The 20,243-nt window shown below is 44.1% G+C and overlaps 1 protein-coding gene across 1 annotated transcript; it reads right to left on the reverse strand.

Annotated features, from left to right (window-relative positions):
* Positions 1-17,090: 17,090 nt before the first annotated feature.
* On the reverse strand, positions 17,091-20,152 carry GPR12 (G protein-coupled receptor 12). Its single transcript, XM_008059149.1, has one exon. The coding sequence runs from the start codon at positions 20,079-20,081 to the stop codon at positions 19,077-19,079; it is 1,005 nt and encodes a 334-aa protein (XP_008057340.1). The 5' UTR covers positions 20,082-20,152; the 3' UTR covers positions 17,091-19,076.
* Between the last annotated feature and the right edge of the window lie 91 nt (positions 20,153-20,243).

Consider the following 20,243-nt stretch of genomic DNA (forward strand, 5'->3'; position numbering starts at 1 on the left):
AAATCCGACTGGTGTCCAGAATGTCACCCCACCTGGCTTAATCCTAAACCCTAAATCGAGACACACCATGGCAGCTGCGTCCCTGCCCTGGGGAGCATGCTTTGGGAACAAGGTCTGTTCAACGGAAGGGTCTTACTCATCTGTCCCATGGTGGGAAAGGGGCATGGAGCTCACAACGTTACAACAGCCCTGGTCACCTACCTACTCCACACCTGTGTGACAGGCAGTTTCTCTGCTGTTCCTCCCCTCCCCACCTCCTTGGTGGGAGACAGTTGATGCCTTCTCTAAGCGGGACCAGGCAGGCCCATCTGCCCCTCAGCAGCCCCAGCGGCCACCCTAGTAGTGCCAGGAAGGTGACACCCCAGCCATGTACCAAAAGAGGGCACCATTATAAGTCCTGACTACTGGAGAGAGCATCTTAGGCCAGACCAAACTGCATGTCTCTCCCAGAATCATAGAGATGGAAGGACGTGCTGTCACTCGGTGGTTACTGAGCCCAGAATACGAGAGGGGTCCCCATCCCGCTTCTGTAAGCCCTTCTCCAAATCTGCCTCAGAACATGCGGGTCAAGGGATGTCCACGCAGGGTGAAAAGGGGCAGCGTGCTGGGCCGCATCTCCATCTCTGGTCCACGTTAGCAGCAGGTATCTTCCTCTTGAGTTGGAGACTCTGCCCTTGGTGCAGGACAGGGCTGGGATGGGGGGCAAGGGGAGGTCCTGGCACTGGTCACTCCATGCCCGGGCACCGGGGGAGGGATGAGAGGTGGCAAACTCCGACTACAAGAGAGGGATGTTGGCCAGGCTTGGTGTTTCTCCACACCCACCCTCCCTGACTGTGCTCCTGCTGAAATCAGACATCCCTTCTGCTGGCTGCAGCGACCCGGAAGAGAGAGGGAAGGCGCTGGTGACCTTCCTCCCTGAGCCCACGGGCAGGTCTGGGGCCCGCCTGCTGGAGTCAGACTTCACGGGCTCTCCCCAGCCCCGAGGAAAAGAGTGCACACAAATCTACTGAGTCTTAGGACAAGATTGAAAAAAACAAAACAAACCAAGAAACAAAAATGACAAGGTAAATCAGAACTCACTCTTTTTGAATACGTGTAAATATATACATGCTGCTTGATCTACGCCTCGGCCCATATAATCTTTGCACTTTTATACATTCTAAAATTGTTTGGTTTCTGCAAACATCAGTCTAATCAGGATCGCGTAGAAGTGTAATTAAAGTAAATTTTGTTACCTTTTCTAGGTTTTGTTTTTCTGAAGCCTAAATTTCCAGAGTCAATGTCTGCCTTCTAGAGATAAGTAATCTCCTATATCTAAATGGCATGTTTAGGTAAATTGAAAACGATCGACAACCGTATCTATTTAACGTTCAGAAATGTGCAATCTTTTTACGAAGCAAAATTTATTTGTTATGTATTACCACATGTAAAATGTCACAAGTCTCATAGGCAATGGTTTTAACGGGGTGATTACAACCTGGGCTAAAAAACTGTATACTCTAATTTAGCAACAGAATTACAGCAAGTACAATGGTGATATTTGACAAAGAATTACTCATACCATTTTAAAAAATAAAGTGCATTAAGTATCAGGCAAATCACATGAAGCAGACTTTAATCCACAGTTGAAACTCTGGGCCGAGCTCGGTGGCTCAGCCTGTAATCCCAGCACGTTGGGAGGCTGAGGTGAGTGGATTACCTGAGCCTGCGGATTCAAGACCAGCCTGGGATCTTGGCGAGACCGCATCTCTACAATAAAATAATAATAATAATAATAATTAGCCAGGCTGGTAGCTTGTCCCTGTAGTTCCAGCTGCTTGGAAGGCTGAGGTGGAAGGATCGCCGGAGCCCAGCCAGATGACACTGGGGTGGCCGTGAGTGTGCCATGGCACTCTAGCCTGGGTGACAGAGTAAGACTCCAACTCGGAAAAAAAAAAAGAAACTCTGAGGACATTTCAGAAAGAATTTCATATATTCCCAGTATTAAACATTGTAAGTTTCAAAGTGGCTTCAAAGTGTCACAATAATTTTTTAAGAGACAGTACGGAATTAATTGCGGACTCATCCCATCATCAGACAGTGGTTAACATCACTGTGAACACATGGCTGAGTCCTGACACAAAGGTAAGGCTTTCTGCTGTCAGTAGGGGTGGTGAGGCTCGTGCTGTGTGCCTCTCATGCTGACATCACATCCGGGAGTTAGAGCAAATTAAATTCCCTGGGAAAAGTGATTTTTGACAGATTATATAGAAGGTAGCCTACTGGACATTATGGCATGTCTCTCTCCAAATTTCAGAGGGGGAAGGAGGTAATGTAGCCAAACACAATTTCAAAGATAAAAGTGTTTATTAGAACCGAGAAAATGTTATTTTCAATGCAGGTGACCTGGCAGGCGAGCCCAAAGTCTGCTGTGTTCGTGATGATGGTCACTCCTTCGCCTGCTTGAGTGTCCTCTGCCCCCAGGGGGAAGGCAGACACCTGGCTATTCCCACTTTTATGTAGGAATATGCCTGGTCCAGTGCCAGCTTGCCCACCAGCCCTGGAACCCAGACGTTGCATGGTCACAGGTGTTGCTTCTACATCTAACCTCCCTTGGCTCCCTCCCGCCCCCCCACCTCTCAGGAGCTATCACCTGTCACGGGTCTGAGTCCTTGGCCATCACACTCTCTGGGAGCTAGCTTGGTGGATGGGAAGCAAGTCTGCTTGCCACACCTGGTCCAGGTGACTGAGGCTTCAGCCACATAGGAATCTGCGCAAAGCCAGTCATGAGGGCTATGTGTGTCAGATGTTGACAGGAGTCTTTTGACATTTTAGAGAAGGAACAATGGAAATAAGAGGCTCAAGCCAAAGCTGTTTTTTGGAGAGAGGCTGATACTAGGAAGTCCCTTCCATGTGTGTCTGGAGGTCAGGACATGCCCTGTCTCAGTCCCCACTTTACACACCCTGACAAGCATCTCCTCAGGTTTCACTACTATGACAAGTACCGGCAAAGATCCCGGAATCCCAGCCTGAGACAAACAGCCCATGAGAAATCAGGTCCCTCTGCGGACCTTGGAGCTGGACACAACATCAATTTTGTCGCTGGAACTGTGGTTCTGTGACTTGTTAAATTTCGCTTCACTCTGTGGACATAAATTTTATTTTAAAGTCAGGAAGGGAGAAAAAAGCATATTATTTTAAAAGAACCATAATAAAACTTTTGGGCTAATAATTCTTGTCCAAAGTGTGAATCACTCCTTATTTTTTAGTTTTATCAATTTGAAATCTCTACACTTAGGTTTTCTTAAAACATGGCATAGCGTCTAATTTCAAGTGGGTAGATTATACTAAGGAGGGCAGAGATGAAGAGACCTGATCTCTAAAAATAGCACTGGCAGTTATAGTTGTCTTCATGAGAAAATTAGTTTCTATCTAGATCTGTGCTGATAGAGTAGCTGCTAGTCACATCTGGCTTTCTAAATTTAATTTAAGTTGATTAAAACGAAATAGAATTTAAAAGTCAGCCCAGGGCTCGGTGGCTCAGCCTGTAATCCCGTGCCTTTGGGAGGCTGAAGTGAGTAGACTGCCTGAGCCCGCGGGTTCGAGACCCGCCTGGGCAGACGAGACCTCATCTCTACAGTAAATAAAAAAAAATTAGCCGGGTGTGGTAGCGCGCACCTGTAGTTCCAGCTACTTGGAAGGCTGAGGCGGAATGATCCCCGGAGTCCGGAATGATCCCCGGTCGAGGCTGCGGTGGCCAGGAGCGGCCACTGCACTGCGGTCTGGGCAACAGTGAGACTCCAACTCAAAAAAAAAAAAGTCAGCCCTCAGTTATGTCAATCACAGTTCAAAAGCTTAACCACCACATGAAACTGCAAGTTCTGACCCTGCAAGTTCTACCAGATGACCCTGCCCTGGAGTTTTTCTAGGTGATCAAATAATAATACTAATACAGCTGGCTTTTAAAAATAAGTGACCATTTAAGTTTGATAGTTCTATGCTAAATATTTGCCAACCAAAATTGTATAATTCAGAACATATACAGTAACGATGATATTATAAAAAACCCACTCATTATTGAACTGTGTATTTCTTTTTATTTTTTTCTTTTAGAATCAGGGACAAGTGCGTGTTTGTTACCTGGACATATTGTGTAGTAGTGGGATTGGGTCTCAGGGGATCCATTTTCCAGATAGTGGACATTTTGCCCCGTAGGTAATTGCTGAACCCTTGCCCCCACCCCTTCTCCCCCTATTAGGGTCCTCAGTGTCTATTGTTTCCATTTTTGTGGCCATATAGCCCACATGTATAAGTGAGAACATGTAGTGTTGGTTTTCTGTTTCTGAGTTATGATTTTTTTTTTTTTTTTGGAGTTGGAATCTCACTGTGTTGCTCAGGCTGGAGTGCAGTGGCATGCTCCTGGTTACCGCAGCTTCGACCTGCTGGACTCAGGCAATCCTTCAGCCTCAATCTTCCAAGTAGCTGGAACTACAGACATGCACCACCATGCCTGGTTAATTTTTTGATTTATTGTAAAGATGAATTTCTCACCATGTTGCCCAGGCTGGTTTCGAACCTGTGGGTTCAGACAATCCTCTTGCCTTAGCCTCCCAAAGTGCTGGGATTACAGGTGTGAGCCACTGCACCGGCCAACTGTGTATAAAAACACAAGTTTGAAATAACGGGCTATGCATTCTTGAACCCCTTAGTTTGACCTTATTCCCATTATTTTGTTTCAAATCTCTTACAGAAAAAAGCAAGCATGTTTTTTTGTTTGTTTTTTTTGTTTGTCCTCAATAGTTTCTCACTGCCAAAACTGACAGGAGAAGGCATGGGTTATATATCTGTACTGAGGCACGTATACACACACACACACACACACACACACACACACACACACACACACACACACCCCACCGAAGAGCACTTTCACTAGATGTTGCTTGCAGTATGGGTGATTACTCTTAGGCTTCAAGGTCCATGAGTCAGCTGATTGCTCTACTAAAATGGACTGTCCACACTCAACACTTTCAGTGAAATCAAGTATAAAGTGCAGACCCACTTCTAAAAAAGCTTGCAAACTTGGCAGACTGGAAAATAGCCCATCTATGCCTTTTCTCACTCAATAGAAGAAAGCAGCTATCCTATTTTGTAAAAAAAATCCTATTTTTGTTGATTGGCTTCTTTTGAGAATTTCTCCAGGTAACCTGTAATTCTGTAATTTTGGATGTCTTCTGGGCTTTCTTTGGAACAATTCTCGTTTGAGACTCATGAACTCACCTCCTGTCAAGCAGACCAGGGCCCCACTGGCCCAGCAGAGGGATGGGGGAGGGGCGGAGGTGTGAGTAGAGTCATTCTCTGTCCACACCTTTAGACTAAAGTCGCGTTCAGGAGTTCCAGAAGAGCAAGGACCCAGCTCCAGTGCTGGTGGTGGAAGCAAGGCTTCTACTTAGAGGTGTTTCGGTGAGACATTCTGAGCGTCCCTGTCTTCCAGTAGGAAGAGTCAGTGTCACGTAGGCAGGCCTGTTGGAGACAGACATCCAGGTCCACCCTAGGGGACCCATGGGAAGCAAGCGTGTCTAGCGGTAAAGAGGGTGGTGTGGGGTTGGACAGACCTGCTGCCTAAAGATGGAAGACCCTGGGTGTGGGCTTGGTCTCTCAATTCTAAATTTCCTCACCTGTAAATGAGAGATTATGAAAGTTCCCAAATATCAGTAGATCACTGTAAAGATGGAAAGAGCTCATTTATGTGAAGTGTCCAATACAGCATCTGGAACTGAAAATGCCCAGTATATTTTTGCTCTTTGCTGTGACTTTTAATAATAGTGTTTTTTCTGTCATCTATTTAAAAAAAATTTTTATTGATACATAATAAATGTACGTATTTTAGGGATACATGTGATAATTTGATACATCTATATAATCAAGTCAGGATAGTTAAGATATCCATCCTCTTAAATATTTATCTTTTCTTTGTACTAGAGACATTCGAATTATTCTCTTCTAGCTATTTTGAAATGTACAACAGATGAATGCCATCTATGGTCACCCTACTGATTTATTGAACACCAGGTCTCATTTCTTCAATCTAACAGTGTATTTGTACCCATTAACCTAGTTGTACCATTATTATTTCCCCAAGTCCATCACTCTGCCATCTGTGGGGTTTCCCTGCCCCTTTTCAAAAAGACTAGAAAGACATTGTGAAACCTGGCCCAGCCCCCCTACCTTGTGGCAGAGCAGAGATGGTTCTGGACTTTACCTCACCCTCTTTAAGCTTGCCAGTCCTCATATGACAAAGAATCACAATGGGTCTGCCGCTCCTCAGCCAGTGACTTTGAGAGGCCACAGTCTGCCCAGGCTGGGCTTCCTGGTCAGTGAAGTGTGTTTGTCAAATTTGGCACTAATATTGTAGGCATGCAAACTTCATACTGATGCCAGGCAGGGTGTGGTGTGTTCCTCTATGGGTTCTTTGACTCCGCCACAGAAAGGAATTTTAGAGCAAGTCCAAAGTATAGTTAAGAAATGATTTATTAGAAAGAGACAAGCTCAAGGAAGAGCATGGGTCCCTGAAGAGAGGGCACATGCTTGCCTTTGACAAGATGATTAAGCAACCATGAGCTAAGAGCAGTGGACTGCAGGTGTCTGTTCATGAGTTTTGATTCCCATTTTTCAACCTTTAAGATCCAAAGGACCTTCTAAATAATGGAAGTTATTGTCTAACTAGATTTGGGCTTTTCTTAGAACATCACGTCTCTGTGTTTTGGGTAATTCCCTATTGTTTCTGTGATTGACTGTACTGGTAGTTCCACATTCCAACCCACAAGGTGGTCAGGTCTGATATGCCTAGTCGGTTGGGTGAGGGTCACATATGGATAAGAAAGATGAGTGAACACTCACCCTGTTTTAATTTAGACCTGCCTAAGAAAACCTGCCTAACTACTCTAAATTATGTTAACTATGCCTGCCTCAACTTAGTCTGTACTAAAATGCAATGACTTCCAAAATGCAACACGGATTATTAAGCCAATGCATTGTTGGCAAATTTGGGCCCAGACACTATGAAAGTCTGGTAAGCTCAATGGATGTGTAGAGCATGGGATTAAGAGGTATAGAAGAAGAAGGGTCATGAGAATTGCTTTCAACTTGCATGTGGGAACTAGAATTAGAATGAGTGGAATTGCAGAATAAATGTAGATGTGCAGAATAAATGTCAATACACATAAAGCCATTAGCGTAGCATCAGGAACAGAATGTGGAAAGTGTTAGCTCTCATAGCAATAATTATTATTCAACTATTACTAGAATTTCTACTCTCCAGTAGTAATTACAAATTATTCAGACCCAGAAGATACACAATAGACAAGGTCTTTCCCATTTCAAGTTTTTCCTTGTCAATGAAAATGTGCCCCAGAACGAAGTTTTGGAGGAAGAACCATTATTTCAGAATCATGGTCTGGGTCTGCTGCTCTTCAGCCAGTGACTTTGAGAGGCCACAGTCTGCCCAGGCTGGGCTTCCTGGTCAGTGAAGTCAGGCACCTGCAGAGGCTTCTCTATCTTGAGAATCTTCAGCCACCAAGACAGCTGATGGATTTACTTAAAGTGAAGAGTTCTGAGCTATGTTTTATATCTAAAAATCTGCACATAAAATAGCTGATTTTTTTAAATAAAGATTTTTTAAATTCATGCAAATCCATGTTTATATAAATATGAACTTTTGATAACTAAGCTCTTTTTCAGAAAACACACTTGGATGGATTTCAAGCAACATGAATACATTTTTAAAAGTTTTACATTTATAAAGTTTATAAAGTTTTTAAATGTAGGATTTTAGTGATGATGCGGAAATTCATTTAAATGCAGTTTTCAAGATTTAAAAAAATCAGTTCAAATTAAAGTATCATTAAAACAAAAATCTCTTTCCGGGCTCGGTGGCTCAGCCTGTAATCCCAGTGCTTTGGGAGGCTAAGGTGAGCGGATTGCCTGAGTACACGGGTTTGAGACCTGCCTGGGCAACTGGGTGAGACCACATCTCTATAATAAAATCAAAAATTAGCTGGGCGTGGTGGCGCACGCCTGTAGTTCCAGCTACTTGGAAGGCTGAGGCGGAAGGATCGTCAGAGCCCAGCAGGTCGAGGCTGTGGTGGCCGGGAGCGGCCACTGCACTCCAGTCTGGGCGACAGAGTGAGACTCCAACTCAAAAAAAAAAGAAAATCTCTATGTCAGTCCCATTCCAAATAAGCTCAGTTCATGTCCACCTCATTCCTTTGAATCCCACCATAGTCACTCCTCCTGGAAAACTGTGGGTTTCTTTGCACTAACCTAGTTAGATTCAGCCTGCCTTTGAGATTCCAATAAGCAGGTCCCTGAACGCCGGGGTGTGTCTGGGCCACTCCAGTGGTACTGAGCTTAAGCTGTTTGGGGGAGTCTTCTTTCTCATGCACAGGCCATGCTTGGCTGATTTAACTGGACATTTCTTACTCAGCAGAGGTACTAAGTGTTTCTAAGTGTTCATGGTGATCTACACAAAGGCTGTGTGGTTTTAGGCAAGTCACTTAACTTCTCTGTTAATCAGTTTCCCTATTTATAATGGAGACTATGAGGGCATATCACACAGCATTGCTGAAAAGCTTGCATGGGAGAACGTATGAAGTTTTTATCTGGGTTCCTAGCCCACTGACTAGTGTCAGTAATTGGCAGGTTTGGGGCAAGTATTATAATAATACCAAGGCAGCAATGGTAGTAATACTAATACTACTGGAAAATAGCATCTAAGTAGATATATGGCAAGTACTATATTACAGCTTCCATATGTCTTATCTCACCCGACGCTGCAAGGGAGGTTCTTGTAGTGTGTTCATTTAAGCAAACCAGTACATAGAGGCTTAGAGAGGTAAAGGAACTTGCCCAAGGCCAGTTAAGTAGGAAGTGACAGAGATGGGACATGAACCCAGGCAGTCTAAGTCTAGAATTTGTGTTTTTAACCGCTTTATTGAGGAAGGCGATGTGCTGGGCATGGTGGTTCACTCCTGGAATCCCAGCACTTTGCAAGGCTGAGGCAGAAGGATTGCAAGGCCAGGAGTACAAGACCAGACTGGGCAACATAGCGTGACCCCATCAATATAGAAAATAAAAGAGGCCGGGCTTGGTGGCTCAGTCTGCAATCCCAGCACTTTGGAAGGACGGGGCAAGTGGATTGCCTGAGTCTGAGGGTTCGAGACCAGCTCAGGCAACTTGGCCAGACCTTGTCTCTATGATAAATAAATAAAAAAAAATTTAGCCGGGCATGGTAGCACACACCTGTAGTTCCAGCTACTTGGAAGGCTGAGGTGGAAGGATCGCCAGAGCCTAGCAGGTCGAAGCTGGGGTGGCCGTGGGTGTGCCACTGCACTCCAGCTTGGGCAACAGAGTGAGATTCCAACTTAAAAAACAAACAAACAAATAAATAAATAGTAAAAGAATTAGGTGAGCATGGAGGCTTGAGCCTGTAGTCCCAGCTACTCGGGAGGCTGCAGTGGAAGGATCACTGGAACTCAGGGGTTGGAGGCTGCAGTGAGGTACGATCATGTCACTGCACTCCAGCCTGAGCAACAGAGCGAGACCTTGTCTCTGATAAATAAATAAGCAGATAAGAAAGACTAAGGAACTGTCAGTTTACATCTCAATGGCATCTGTCATCAGCATTGCTTGTTCAAGCCACGTCCTCCTGTCAAGGTCTGCAGGTCAAGGCGGGCACCCTGATGCCATCAATTTTTTTTCTAAATGTTTACGACCTTGCCGGGCTGGTGGAAGAAGTCTGTAAGGGCCAACTAGTAACCAGGGGGGAAACGGTCTGACAGTGGAAGAAACTCTTCACACTGGGTAGGGTGAAGAAGCTTCGAAACATACTATCAAGAAGACACTCTCGGGATTGGTCAAGTGTTCCTAACTAGACAATGGCCTGCGTGGAGGGAAGGAACTTCGTGTGCTTCCAATGAGAACATCCTGAAGCAGGCTGTCCCTAGCCTGGGCAGCTCAGCCTTTTCACCCTCTGGGTGCAGTTTCTTCGAGTTGTGTTCACTGGGATGGGAGGTTAGGGAGGAAGCCTCCATCCTGTGAGAGGAAGCAAAGTCCACCGGGCACGTCTCGGGCTCTCAGTCGAACTCTGGGGTTAGGGCTCAGACCAGCAAAACCTCAGTCTTTCTTGTTGCTTTAGTTATCACTTCCAGATTCAAGGGTTTCGGAAACAGATAGATTTTCGCTGGAAGCCCTAAATATTTCGCGCAGTCTCAAGTGACAATGCAGCCACATCTGAAGAACGTCGGGTCGCTGGGCCGGGAGAGTGGCCACTTGTGTCCCAAAGCCCGTTCAGAGCAGAAAGCTACTCGCAGCCTGGGTTGGTGGACTTTGGACTTATGAAAACAGACTGTCTTGAATGATAAACACCTTTAAGTACTTAGGCTATGTTTCTTAGCTTCAAACTTTCCCACGGAAAACTGACAGATCAACTCAGTGATTTGAAAGGATTTTGTCCTTCTTTATGACTGTTTAATATTCTATTGTGTATATGTACCACATTTTAAAAATTCAGTCCTCTTTCAATGGGCAACACAGTTGTTTTCATTTTTTGCTACTGTGAATAATGCTGCAATAAGCATGCGTGTGCAGGTATCGTTTTCATAGAGTGATTTGAGTTCCTCTGGGTATATTCCCAGAAGGGGGATAGTGAAGTCATATGGAAGGTCGATTTTTAGGTCTTTTAAGAATTGTCAAACTGTTTTCCACAGAGGTTGTACTAGTTTACACTCCCACCAACAGTGTAGGACTTAGAGTCTATCATACTCAGTCATCTATCACAGAAACAAAGAACTGAGTATCACATGTTCTCACTCATAAGTAAACATTACACAATCATAATATTATAAGAAATGGATTGGCAGTAGTGGGAAATTGCCAGAGAAAGAAGGGGGGCACATCTCATCAACAAGGGTACCTGCATAATGACCCTTTGTATGCCTCACCCTGAATTGTACCCCACACTTAAAAAAAAAAAAAAAAACATTCACAAAAATGACATCCTTCTGTGCTATCAAGAGATGCAACTTGGTTCTAGTCTCAAGTTAGTCCCTGGAACGAAGAAAAGTCCTGCTTAAAACCTGTTTATGGCTCTTGTGAATTGAACTTTCTGGGCTGTGCACCACAGGATCATGAGGTTAATGGAGGGGTGGAGTGTGATGCCAACAACCTGTATGCATCCTAGGAATTGTAAACATTCAGTTTGGGATCGGGGGTGTGTTTTTATCCTGACCTAGCCTTACAGAGGCAGTGTTTACGTGGCACTGCAGAACTAGCTTGAAGGTCAGACCCTTGATCAACTGCCCTGGTCCTCTGGACTTCTTCACTGGTCTGGGATTGGAGAATGATGGTGAAAAGATGTGCAAGAGAAGAAGGAAAAGTGTGTGGCTGTACGTGGGTACACACATGTGTGTGTATATGTGTACAGTCACATGACTGGAGCTGGGTGTGCAGGTGCATGGATGATGTATGGCTGGGTGGTTGAGGCCCCAACTAAATTTTCTGGCAAATTTACAGATAGGTCACAAACAGGAAAAGGAAAAGACTTGTCTCGCTGCTGGCAAGACGGTATTTTTTTTCTTCATACCAAATCATCTTTCTATTCGGGGCGCATGACACATGATGGATGACAGTGACCCAGTCCTAATGGAAGGGGCAGAGGTTTAATTGAGCTTGGGGAATTAGAAAATAATATTGAAAACAGCAGCAGACTCCACAGAAGTCACTGCAAGGCAGCACGCCTACAAACCAAAATCATCTGTAAGGGTACAATGTGAGGACTGCTGGGTGCAGGCAATGCAGAAAAAGCTCAGAGGCGCTAGTCGTGCTGAGATATGAATGTCATGAGTAATGTCAGTAAGATTTAGGGTTCAGTCAAAGCTATAGGCACGGTTCTCACACTCCAGAGACTATCAGAATTGCTTATAAAAAGGAAGGCTTATGAAAACTCAGATTGGTGGGCCTCATACCCTGAGTTTCTGAGCAGTAAATCTGGGTGAGGCCTGAAACTGCATTTTTAGCATGTCCCCAAGAGAGGCTGCTGGTTGGGGCCTGTACTCAAAGACCCACAGCTCTATGGTAAGCAGAAGCAGAGAGTAATCCATCATTCTGCTCTACGTAGTAGCATTCTGTCTAGTACAGCAGTCCCCAATCTTTTTGGCATCAGGCTCTGATTTTGTGGAAGACAATTTTTCCATGGACTTGGGGGTGGGGATCATCAGGTGTTAGACTCTCACAAGGAGCACACAACCTATTCACATGTGCAGTTCACAAAAGGGTTTGCACTCCTATAAGAATCTAATGCCACCACTGATCTGACAGAAGACGGAGTTTGCTCTCCTGCCTCTCACCTCCTGCTGTGCGACCCAGTTCCCAATAGACCACAGACTGGTACCAGGTCCATGGCCCGGGGGTTAGGGACCCCTGGTCTAGTAGATTATTGTATACACATTTTGACTAGTAGAATTGAAGGTGTATGTATAGAAATGGTAAATGACACAGACAAAATGATCAAGAGGATAATAAAACAAAATCAGAAATAAATGGTTTAACTAATTGGAATAATTTTATTTGAGAAAGACGAGAACACTCTTGTTTCATGAATATTTTCAATATATCAGTGCTGGCTGAGACTAGGGGGTTCTCTGGATCTCCACGGGGACAGGCCAAAACAAAAATAAAATTAGAGTGTAATAAGAAAGATTTGAGATTCGGAATATTAGAAAACTGCTCCAGCTATTTGGAAGGCTGAGGTGGAAGGACTGTCTAAGCCCAGCAGGTCGAGGCTGCAGTGACCGTGAGTGTGCCACTGCACTCCTCTAGTTTGGGTGACAAGAGTGAAACTTTATCTCAAAAACAAAACAAAATAAAATAAAAACTGCTAAGCATTGAGCGAAAGTACACAACTTCCGTTTCCAAAGATATTTGACTTAGATGATTTATATTTAATATAGAAAATTCTACTCCATAAGCTTTCTTCCAATCATAAAAGCCTATAGAATCCCAGAATAAATTCGTTCATGTTTCAAAAGGATTCTGGAAGGAGTCAGGATATGGTTGGATCAGAATCAATGTTCCCTTAGGTTTTACCCCGGTAACCACATAATGTCTGTAAGAGACATCCTTATGTGGAAGGCTTATTTTTTCACCAACCCAAATAAGAATTCCATGGATTCACAGTGTACTGCTTAATGAAAAATGCAAATCTAAACCTTACAGAGAATTCTGTAAGATACTTTTCTGCCTTTAAAAATATTCTACTTGTAACTGTCTGTTCAAATAGTCAAGTACCAAGGGAATCCGTGCCCTAGTAAATGTTTTCATTTCTGCTGCAAACTTATTTTCAATTAAACGTTTGTTCACTGGTGCTTGATGCCAGCATTTGAATTTTTATAATTAAAAAAATTCCCTTCTGTATCTTACACAATGGAAATATTTAAATTATGGTTTAAAATTCACCTCAACTATGTGCTTTAATGTACTTCTAATGGATAAAAAAAAATATTATAGGCTCACACCTATAATACCAGCATTTTGGGAGGCCAAGGCAGGAGGATTGCTTGAACCCAGGAGTTCAAGACCAGCCTTGGCAACACAGCAAAACCCTATCTATGTAAAAAATAAGAGAATTAGATGAGCATGGTGGCTTGAGCCTGTAGTCCTAGCTACTTCGGAGGTTGAGGCAGGAGGATCACCTGAGTCCAGGAGGTCGAGGCTATGGTAAGCTATGATCGTGCCTCTGCACTCCAGCTTGGATGACAGAGTGAGATCCTGACTCAAAAAAATACATACCTCCTTGGGCAGAAAGGAAGCAGTAACTGTGACCAGGGTAACTGTTAACATTAATAGTATTTTTGATACCGAAAAAGGAAAAGTTACAGATAAATGTCAAATGAAAGCAAGCTATTTAAAAATTTCTCTGATGTATCTGTCTAGCAAAAGGTTGCTTTGGGGTGAGTTCAGTTGAATTCCAGAGCCCAGAGAACAAAGGTTTTCATCCCAATTATCTCAAGATGAATTCATGCAGGTCCACACAGCCTGCAAACACAAACCACTCACGTCCTACAGAAAAAGGTCCTTCCTGGAAAAATGGAGGTGAAAACTCTTGTTGGCCAGGTGCAGTGGCTCAGCCTGCAATTCCAGCACTTTGGGAGGCCGAGGTGATTGGATCGCCTGAGCCCACAGGTTCGAGACCAGCCCAGGCAACTTGGTGAGATCTTATCTCTACAATAAATAAAAAATTCGCCAGGCGTGGTAGTGCACGCCCATAGTTCCAGCTACTTGGAAGGCTTAGGCGGAAGGGTTGCCAGAGCCCAGCAGGTCGACGCTGAGGTGGCCGTGAGTGTACCACTGCACTCCAGCCTGGATGATGGAGTGAGATTCCAACTCAAAACAAACAAACATCCCGCGCCTTGGGAGGTTGAGGTGAGTGGATTGCCTGAGCCCATGGGTTCGAGATCCGCCTGGGCAACTTGGTGAGACCTCATCTCTACAATAAATCAAAAAATTAGCTGGGCGGGTAGTGCGTGCCTGTAATTTCAGCTACTTGGAAGGCTGAAGCGGAAGGATCGCTGGAGCCCAGCAGGTCGAGGCTGCGGTGGCCGGGAGCAGCCACTGCACTCCAGTCTGGGCGACAGAGTGAGACTCCAACTCAAAAAAACAAAAACAAAAACAAAACAAAAACAAAACAAAAACAAAACAAGCAAATAACAACAACAAAAAACTTGTTGCTAGGTAAACACATTGTATATGTATGAGGTTTCTGGAAGAACTGTCTTAAGGTAATGATAATTAGGATTTTAAAAAGTGAGATCACGTACATGGAAAAAAAATACATTTATAGATCTTTAGTAGATACTGAGATATTCTACGAAAAGTTCCTATTCATTGAACACCGATAGTCATCTGACAAGGATAAACACTTTAAATATATATTTATTTATATATTTATATATCATATTTGTATTTTAAGAATGCCAAAAGTGTGGCACATCCCTGCGACACAGTGTCGTCTACAGACCATCAGCATCAGCATCACCCAGGAGATCGTAGGAAACTCAGCCATGATCCAGACTCACCGAGGCAGAATTTGCATTTTATCAAGATTCCCAGGTGATATGTAGACCCTCTATGTATTTAATTTCAAGGAGCCCTAGTCAAAATTACCAATATTTTTTTTCTGCAATATTTGCTAGAAGACAGATTCGTCTGCTGATTCAGATCATGATGTATAAAACTCCTAGTTCAATGGTTCTTAAAATTCTAAACAGATTTAAATAGATAACTAGATACCAAAAACATCCAATGATCATAAAAATTTTTAAAGGTGGCAAGGCAATCTGTTCCTTTATTATACGAGGCATACTATCAAGGTGAAAACTTAAACATGATTTGTAATAACACCATAATAGCCAGTTATTTGATATGTATCTTACATCTGAAATGGTAAGCCATCCTAACTTCATAGGATACATATAGTACCGTGAAATAAAGTTCAATTATTATTTGAATAATGAATTAAGCATTTTAAAAAAAGTTTACGAGGTCTCTGTGATATTTTTATTGGCACTAACCATCTCTATTCTTTCTCTGCTCTTTTAAGCTTCTTGTTTCAATCCTGCTTTAAATTCTGGAAGAACCTAAGACTATTTCCACAAGGCAAGTCAACCGAGGAATCCTCCTCTCCTGGACATGGCTCTTCAATTTAGGCTTTCAGGGAGGTAGGTGCTCTGCTTTCACCCTGCTCTTCCCCCAGGTACCAGACAGGTGATGGTCTCTTTACTGTAAAGAAACAAACTTGCCGGGCTCAGTGGCTCAGCCTGTAATCCCGCGCCTTGGGAGGCTGAGGTGAGTGGATTGCCTGAGCCCATGGGTTCGAGACCCGCCTGGGCAACTTGGCAAGACCTCATCTCTACAATAAATCAAAAAATTAGCTGGACGTGGTAGCGCACACCTGTAGTTCCAGCTACTTGGAAGGCTGAGGCGGAAGGATCGCCGGAGCCCAGCAGGTCGAGGCTGCGGTGGCCGGGAGCGGCCACTGCACTCCAGTCTGGGCTACAGAGTGAGACTCCAACTCAAAAAAAACAAAAACAAACAAACTTGACTAAAACAAATAAATAAATAAAGGGATAAAAGAAAAGAAAGCTCTGGACAGCCATAACCTGGGTTACTAGTTTCCTAACTATAACCTGGGTTACTAGGATTCCGATAAGGTGATGAATTGTCCTAGTTATAAGGATAACTTTCTTGTGGAAGTAATATAAATTCCTCAGTAGCTAGAAATTTTAATTACATGGAATAAAAGATTACCTGCTACCTCAGGACTTTTGGAAATATGATTGTGTTCCATGACAGCCCTGTTGCAAAGTTAATGTTATTGGATATACGTATGTACACACATAAAAATATATTGAGATATGTGCACATTTTAAAATAATTAACTCCATAGGAAAAAAAATGAGCCTTGTAGAAAACCACATAAACATCCAAAAATCTTCACAATTTAAAGTAAGCAGTAAGGACACGTTAGAGTTGCACTGAAAAATCTCTAAGCTGAAATCAGATGTTTTGAAAACACAGGGCCCAAAGCAACCACTTAACTTGTGTTTGTTTGCAAGGTCATTGCATCTTGATATCACGATAAGAACAGACCTCCTTCACGTAGGGCCACACTGCAGTCACACCACACATCATTTTAAACAGGAGGCTTTCTGTCTTCATTGTGGAACCAAACTTGGTGACAGGAGCAGGTTACAAATCAGCTTCCTACACCCTCATTTTCCAGTGAGGGGTGGAAGATGGCACGTAGGGAGGAGCAGGACTTGGACTTTGGAAAACCGGGCTTCAAGTTCTGCTTCCACCCTTGTGACTCTGTGGCCTCAGGCAGATTTCTTAGCCTCTCTCCTCTCTTCGTCTTAGTTTTCTCCCCTGCAAAAGTGTGTTTTTGTGATATTAGCAAAAGACCAGGTAAAGCACACAGCGTCCACATGTGGTCAAAACCGGTCCATGTTATTACCATCATAATTCTTACTATTGGAGATATGCAAATGGAGCCGCCATTTCTACCAAAAACATCATTTATTGCTTTAAAACCTCATTATGCATATTCCCCAGCCCACATCAAAGCCAACCTACCTTCATCGGTTCTCCCATAGAGATGCTATTACATTTTCAGTGATTAAAAACAGACTCATCATCGTCAATCTACCAACCATCAAATGTTCAAAAGAAAAGTTTTAAAGGCATCCACGTGATCCCACGGATCATACAGTGATACGTACTGAAAATCCTTTCCCACTTCTTTAACTACTTCAGTGTCTCTCCTGCTTCCTTATATCACCTCAAGGAGGAGACACAGATTCAAGTAGAGGATTTACTCACACTTGTGCTACATCTTCTAATGCAGGCTTTGAAGGGACGGCATCAGGGTTCAGCCACCCCAGAACGGTCCTGAGACCACTGCGGGCCTGACGTTTGGGACAGACCCACGAGATTCATTTATTACCAGGGATTCCCAAGGATCCCGAAAAATACTGATCTTGCCGCCATCTGAATGGGTGAAGTCGATGTGTTGCCAAGCAGTTCTTCCACCAGTTGTACAGACACAGCTATAAATCCACCACAAATGACGGGAAGGTGTCTACATCTGTCAGCATGAACAGAAATGACACTCAGACACACTGATTTTACAACATGTTTAAAATGAATTCCTTTCGGTAATTTCCTGACCAAATTCTTGCTCTCTAAAAACAGGCAATACAGTTTTTATTGCATTTAAGTTGTTGGATTTTTTTTTTCTTGGTGAAAAGAAGGAAAAGGACTTTAAACTTTAACTTTTCATGAACAGCCACATGATCATTCTGCTTGTGACCTTACAGGATGGAGCTGATGTCTGTCACAGTCACAGATGTGTGCTGTGCACTCAAAAGCAAACGTAATCATTAAAACCGAGACCACCTGTTTCAAATGCATTTTGCACCACAGACAACATGAACCAGAAAAACTTGTTCTATGTTATTTAATTCGAATCGTCTCCATCAAGACCAACTATTAATATATTGTTAGACAGAGATAGGAAAGGGGATGCTTTCGTGTTTCATGGTAGCTTTACATTAATTTGCCTTTCAGAATATATTGCATTTAATTTACTTTCCATAGCCATTATTAATTTGTTTCTTTTTTGTTTCCTACAGTGGTAGATTGACTCAATCCTACTTCATATGAAATTAAAACACACTCCATGATTCATTTTAGAAAGGATATATTGAAAAACTCTATTGAAAAATGACTCCTTGACTGGATTTATACGGCAACATTTGAAACTAGTGGTCTAGCTAACACAGGCAGATGTGCAGAAGGAGTTGCAACATTTATAGAAATACCCAAGCAATTCTTACAAACGGTAACTGCTGGTAGGAAAGAATGAACAGATAAGAACGGGTTCGGGTTCCGTTTGTGGTTTCAGTGGTGATGACTTGTTACTAAACATTCATGTTAACAAAATCAGGTCCCTTCCAAACATAATTATGTAAACTATTTTTGTTGGCTTGAAAGGGATCATATTCTGTTGAACACATGCAGCATTGAAAATCTTACCTTCACATTAAAAAAAAAAGTAATTCTGGAAAAAGTAATTCTTTCTCAATTTTCCTCAATAACTCAGATTTATTTTAAAGTCCAGGTAAAAACCCTGGGACCCGTTGACTTTCTATAACTTCATGGCATATCATATCCTTTCAGTTCCCAGCCCCCAACAAACCTCCAAGCAAAATATATAACAAAACTCCTGCCCCCAAACAAAACGAAATAATATTGAGCGAAGAAATCAAGTTTGTTTTTTTTTTTTAAATGGTGAAAACACTGGTAACATTACTTCCACTTTAATCACTTAACTCATCTAAATGATGTCACTGCTTCGCAAATGCTAAGTGCTCCTGTGGCTGGAGAGAGAATCCAGTGCAAAGAATCCAAGGGCAGCAGCTCAGCCCTGGGCCTTGGCCGGGCAGTGGAAGTGCTTGGTGAACTCAGAGTCCTCCCGGGTGCGGCTACACGTCGCTGGGCGACCGCGCTCTCTGGGCGAGGCTGGACGGGATGCAGCCACAGCAGATGAGGCAGAGCGCTTTCTGGATCTCCTGGTTTCTGAACGCGTATATGACAGGGTTGATGATGGAATTGTACGTGGCGGGCAGGAGGGTGGCATAGGTGTAGATGGAGGGGTAGGTGTAATCCGCTATCAGGGAGTAGAGGGTGAAAGGCATCCAGCAGGCAGCAAAGGTCCCCAGGATGATGGCCAGGGTCGAGACCCCTTTGCGGGTGGTCACGTAGTGCGACGTGGCCAGGAAGTGGTGCTGCAGGGCTATCTGGTGGGCGTGCCTCATCACAATCTTGCAGATCTGGATGTAGAGCTGAAGCATGAGGGCGAACATGAAGAGAAAGGAGACGGAGAGGATGGCCGCGTTGTTCTTGGTGAGCGGCCTGACCACGCTGCAGGTGGACTCGTCTCGGAGGCAGTTCCAGCCCATGACGGGCAGCAGCCCCAGGCAGATGGACGTCCCCCAGAGCAGGACCAGCATGACATAGGTGAACGTGACCGTTCGCTCCGAGTGGTAGGTCAGCGCGTAATACAGCGAGAGGTAGCGGTCCACGGTGATGGCCAGCAAGCTGCAGACAGAGGCAGAGAACGAGGCGACAATGAGGCCGATGGTGACCAGCTTGGTGGCCTCAGACTGAAGCAGGTAGGCAAAGACAAAATGGATGATGAGTCCCACGCCGGCCAGCAGGTCTGCGAGAGCCAGGCTGCCTATCAGCAGGAACATGGGCGCCCGCAGGCTGGGGTTGTGCAAGATGATGAGGACCACGATGGCATTCTCGCAGGAGATGAGGGTTCCCGAGGTGCACAGGACGATGTCCCAGGGGTTGACCGCCAGCTCGGGCTCGGGCTCTACTGCAGGCACCTGGGAGGTGACAGCAGCCGAGACGTTCTCCGCAGCAGTGGCATCTAGATAATCCCGAGGCAGCCCGCTTACATTGACCTTCGGGTCTTCGTTCATTTTAACCCCTGTCCTCTTCAACGAAAAGACAGGCTTTTTTTAACGTTTAGATACAGCAGCGTGGCAATCCAAGAGCATGCACAAAACACACAGACAAACAGAAAGCCGGCCCCGGCTCAGATGCCAGTGTCAGATGCCACGGGCTTCGGGAATGGCACACCG

Source organism: Carlito syrichta, unplaced genomic scaffold (assembly GCF_000164805.1).
Source record: "Carlito syrichta isolate Samal-C Ts95f unplaced genomic scaffold, Tarsius_syrichta-2.0.1 Scaffold303736, whole genome shotgun sequence".
In the NCBI taxonomy this organism is placed as follows: domain Eukaryota; kingdom Metazoa; phylum Chordata; class Mammalia; order Primates; family Tarsiidae; genus Carlito; species Carlito syrichta.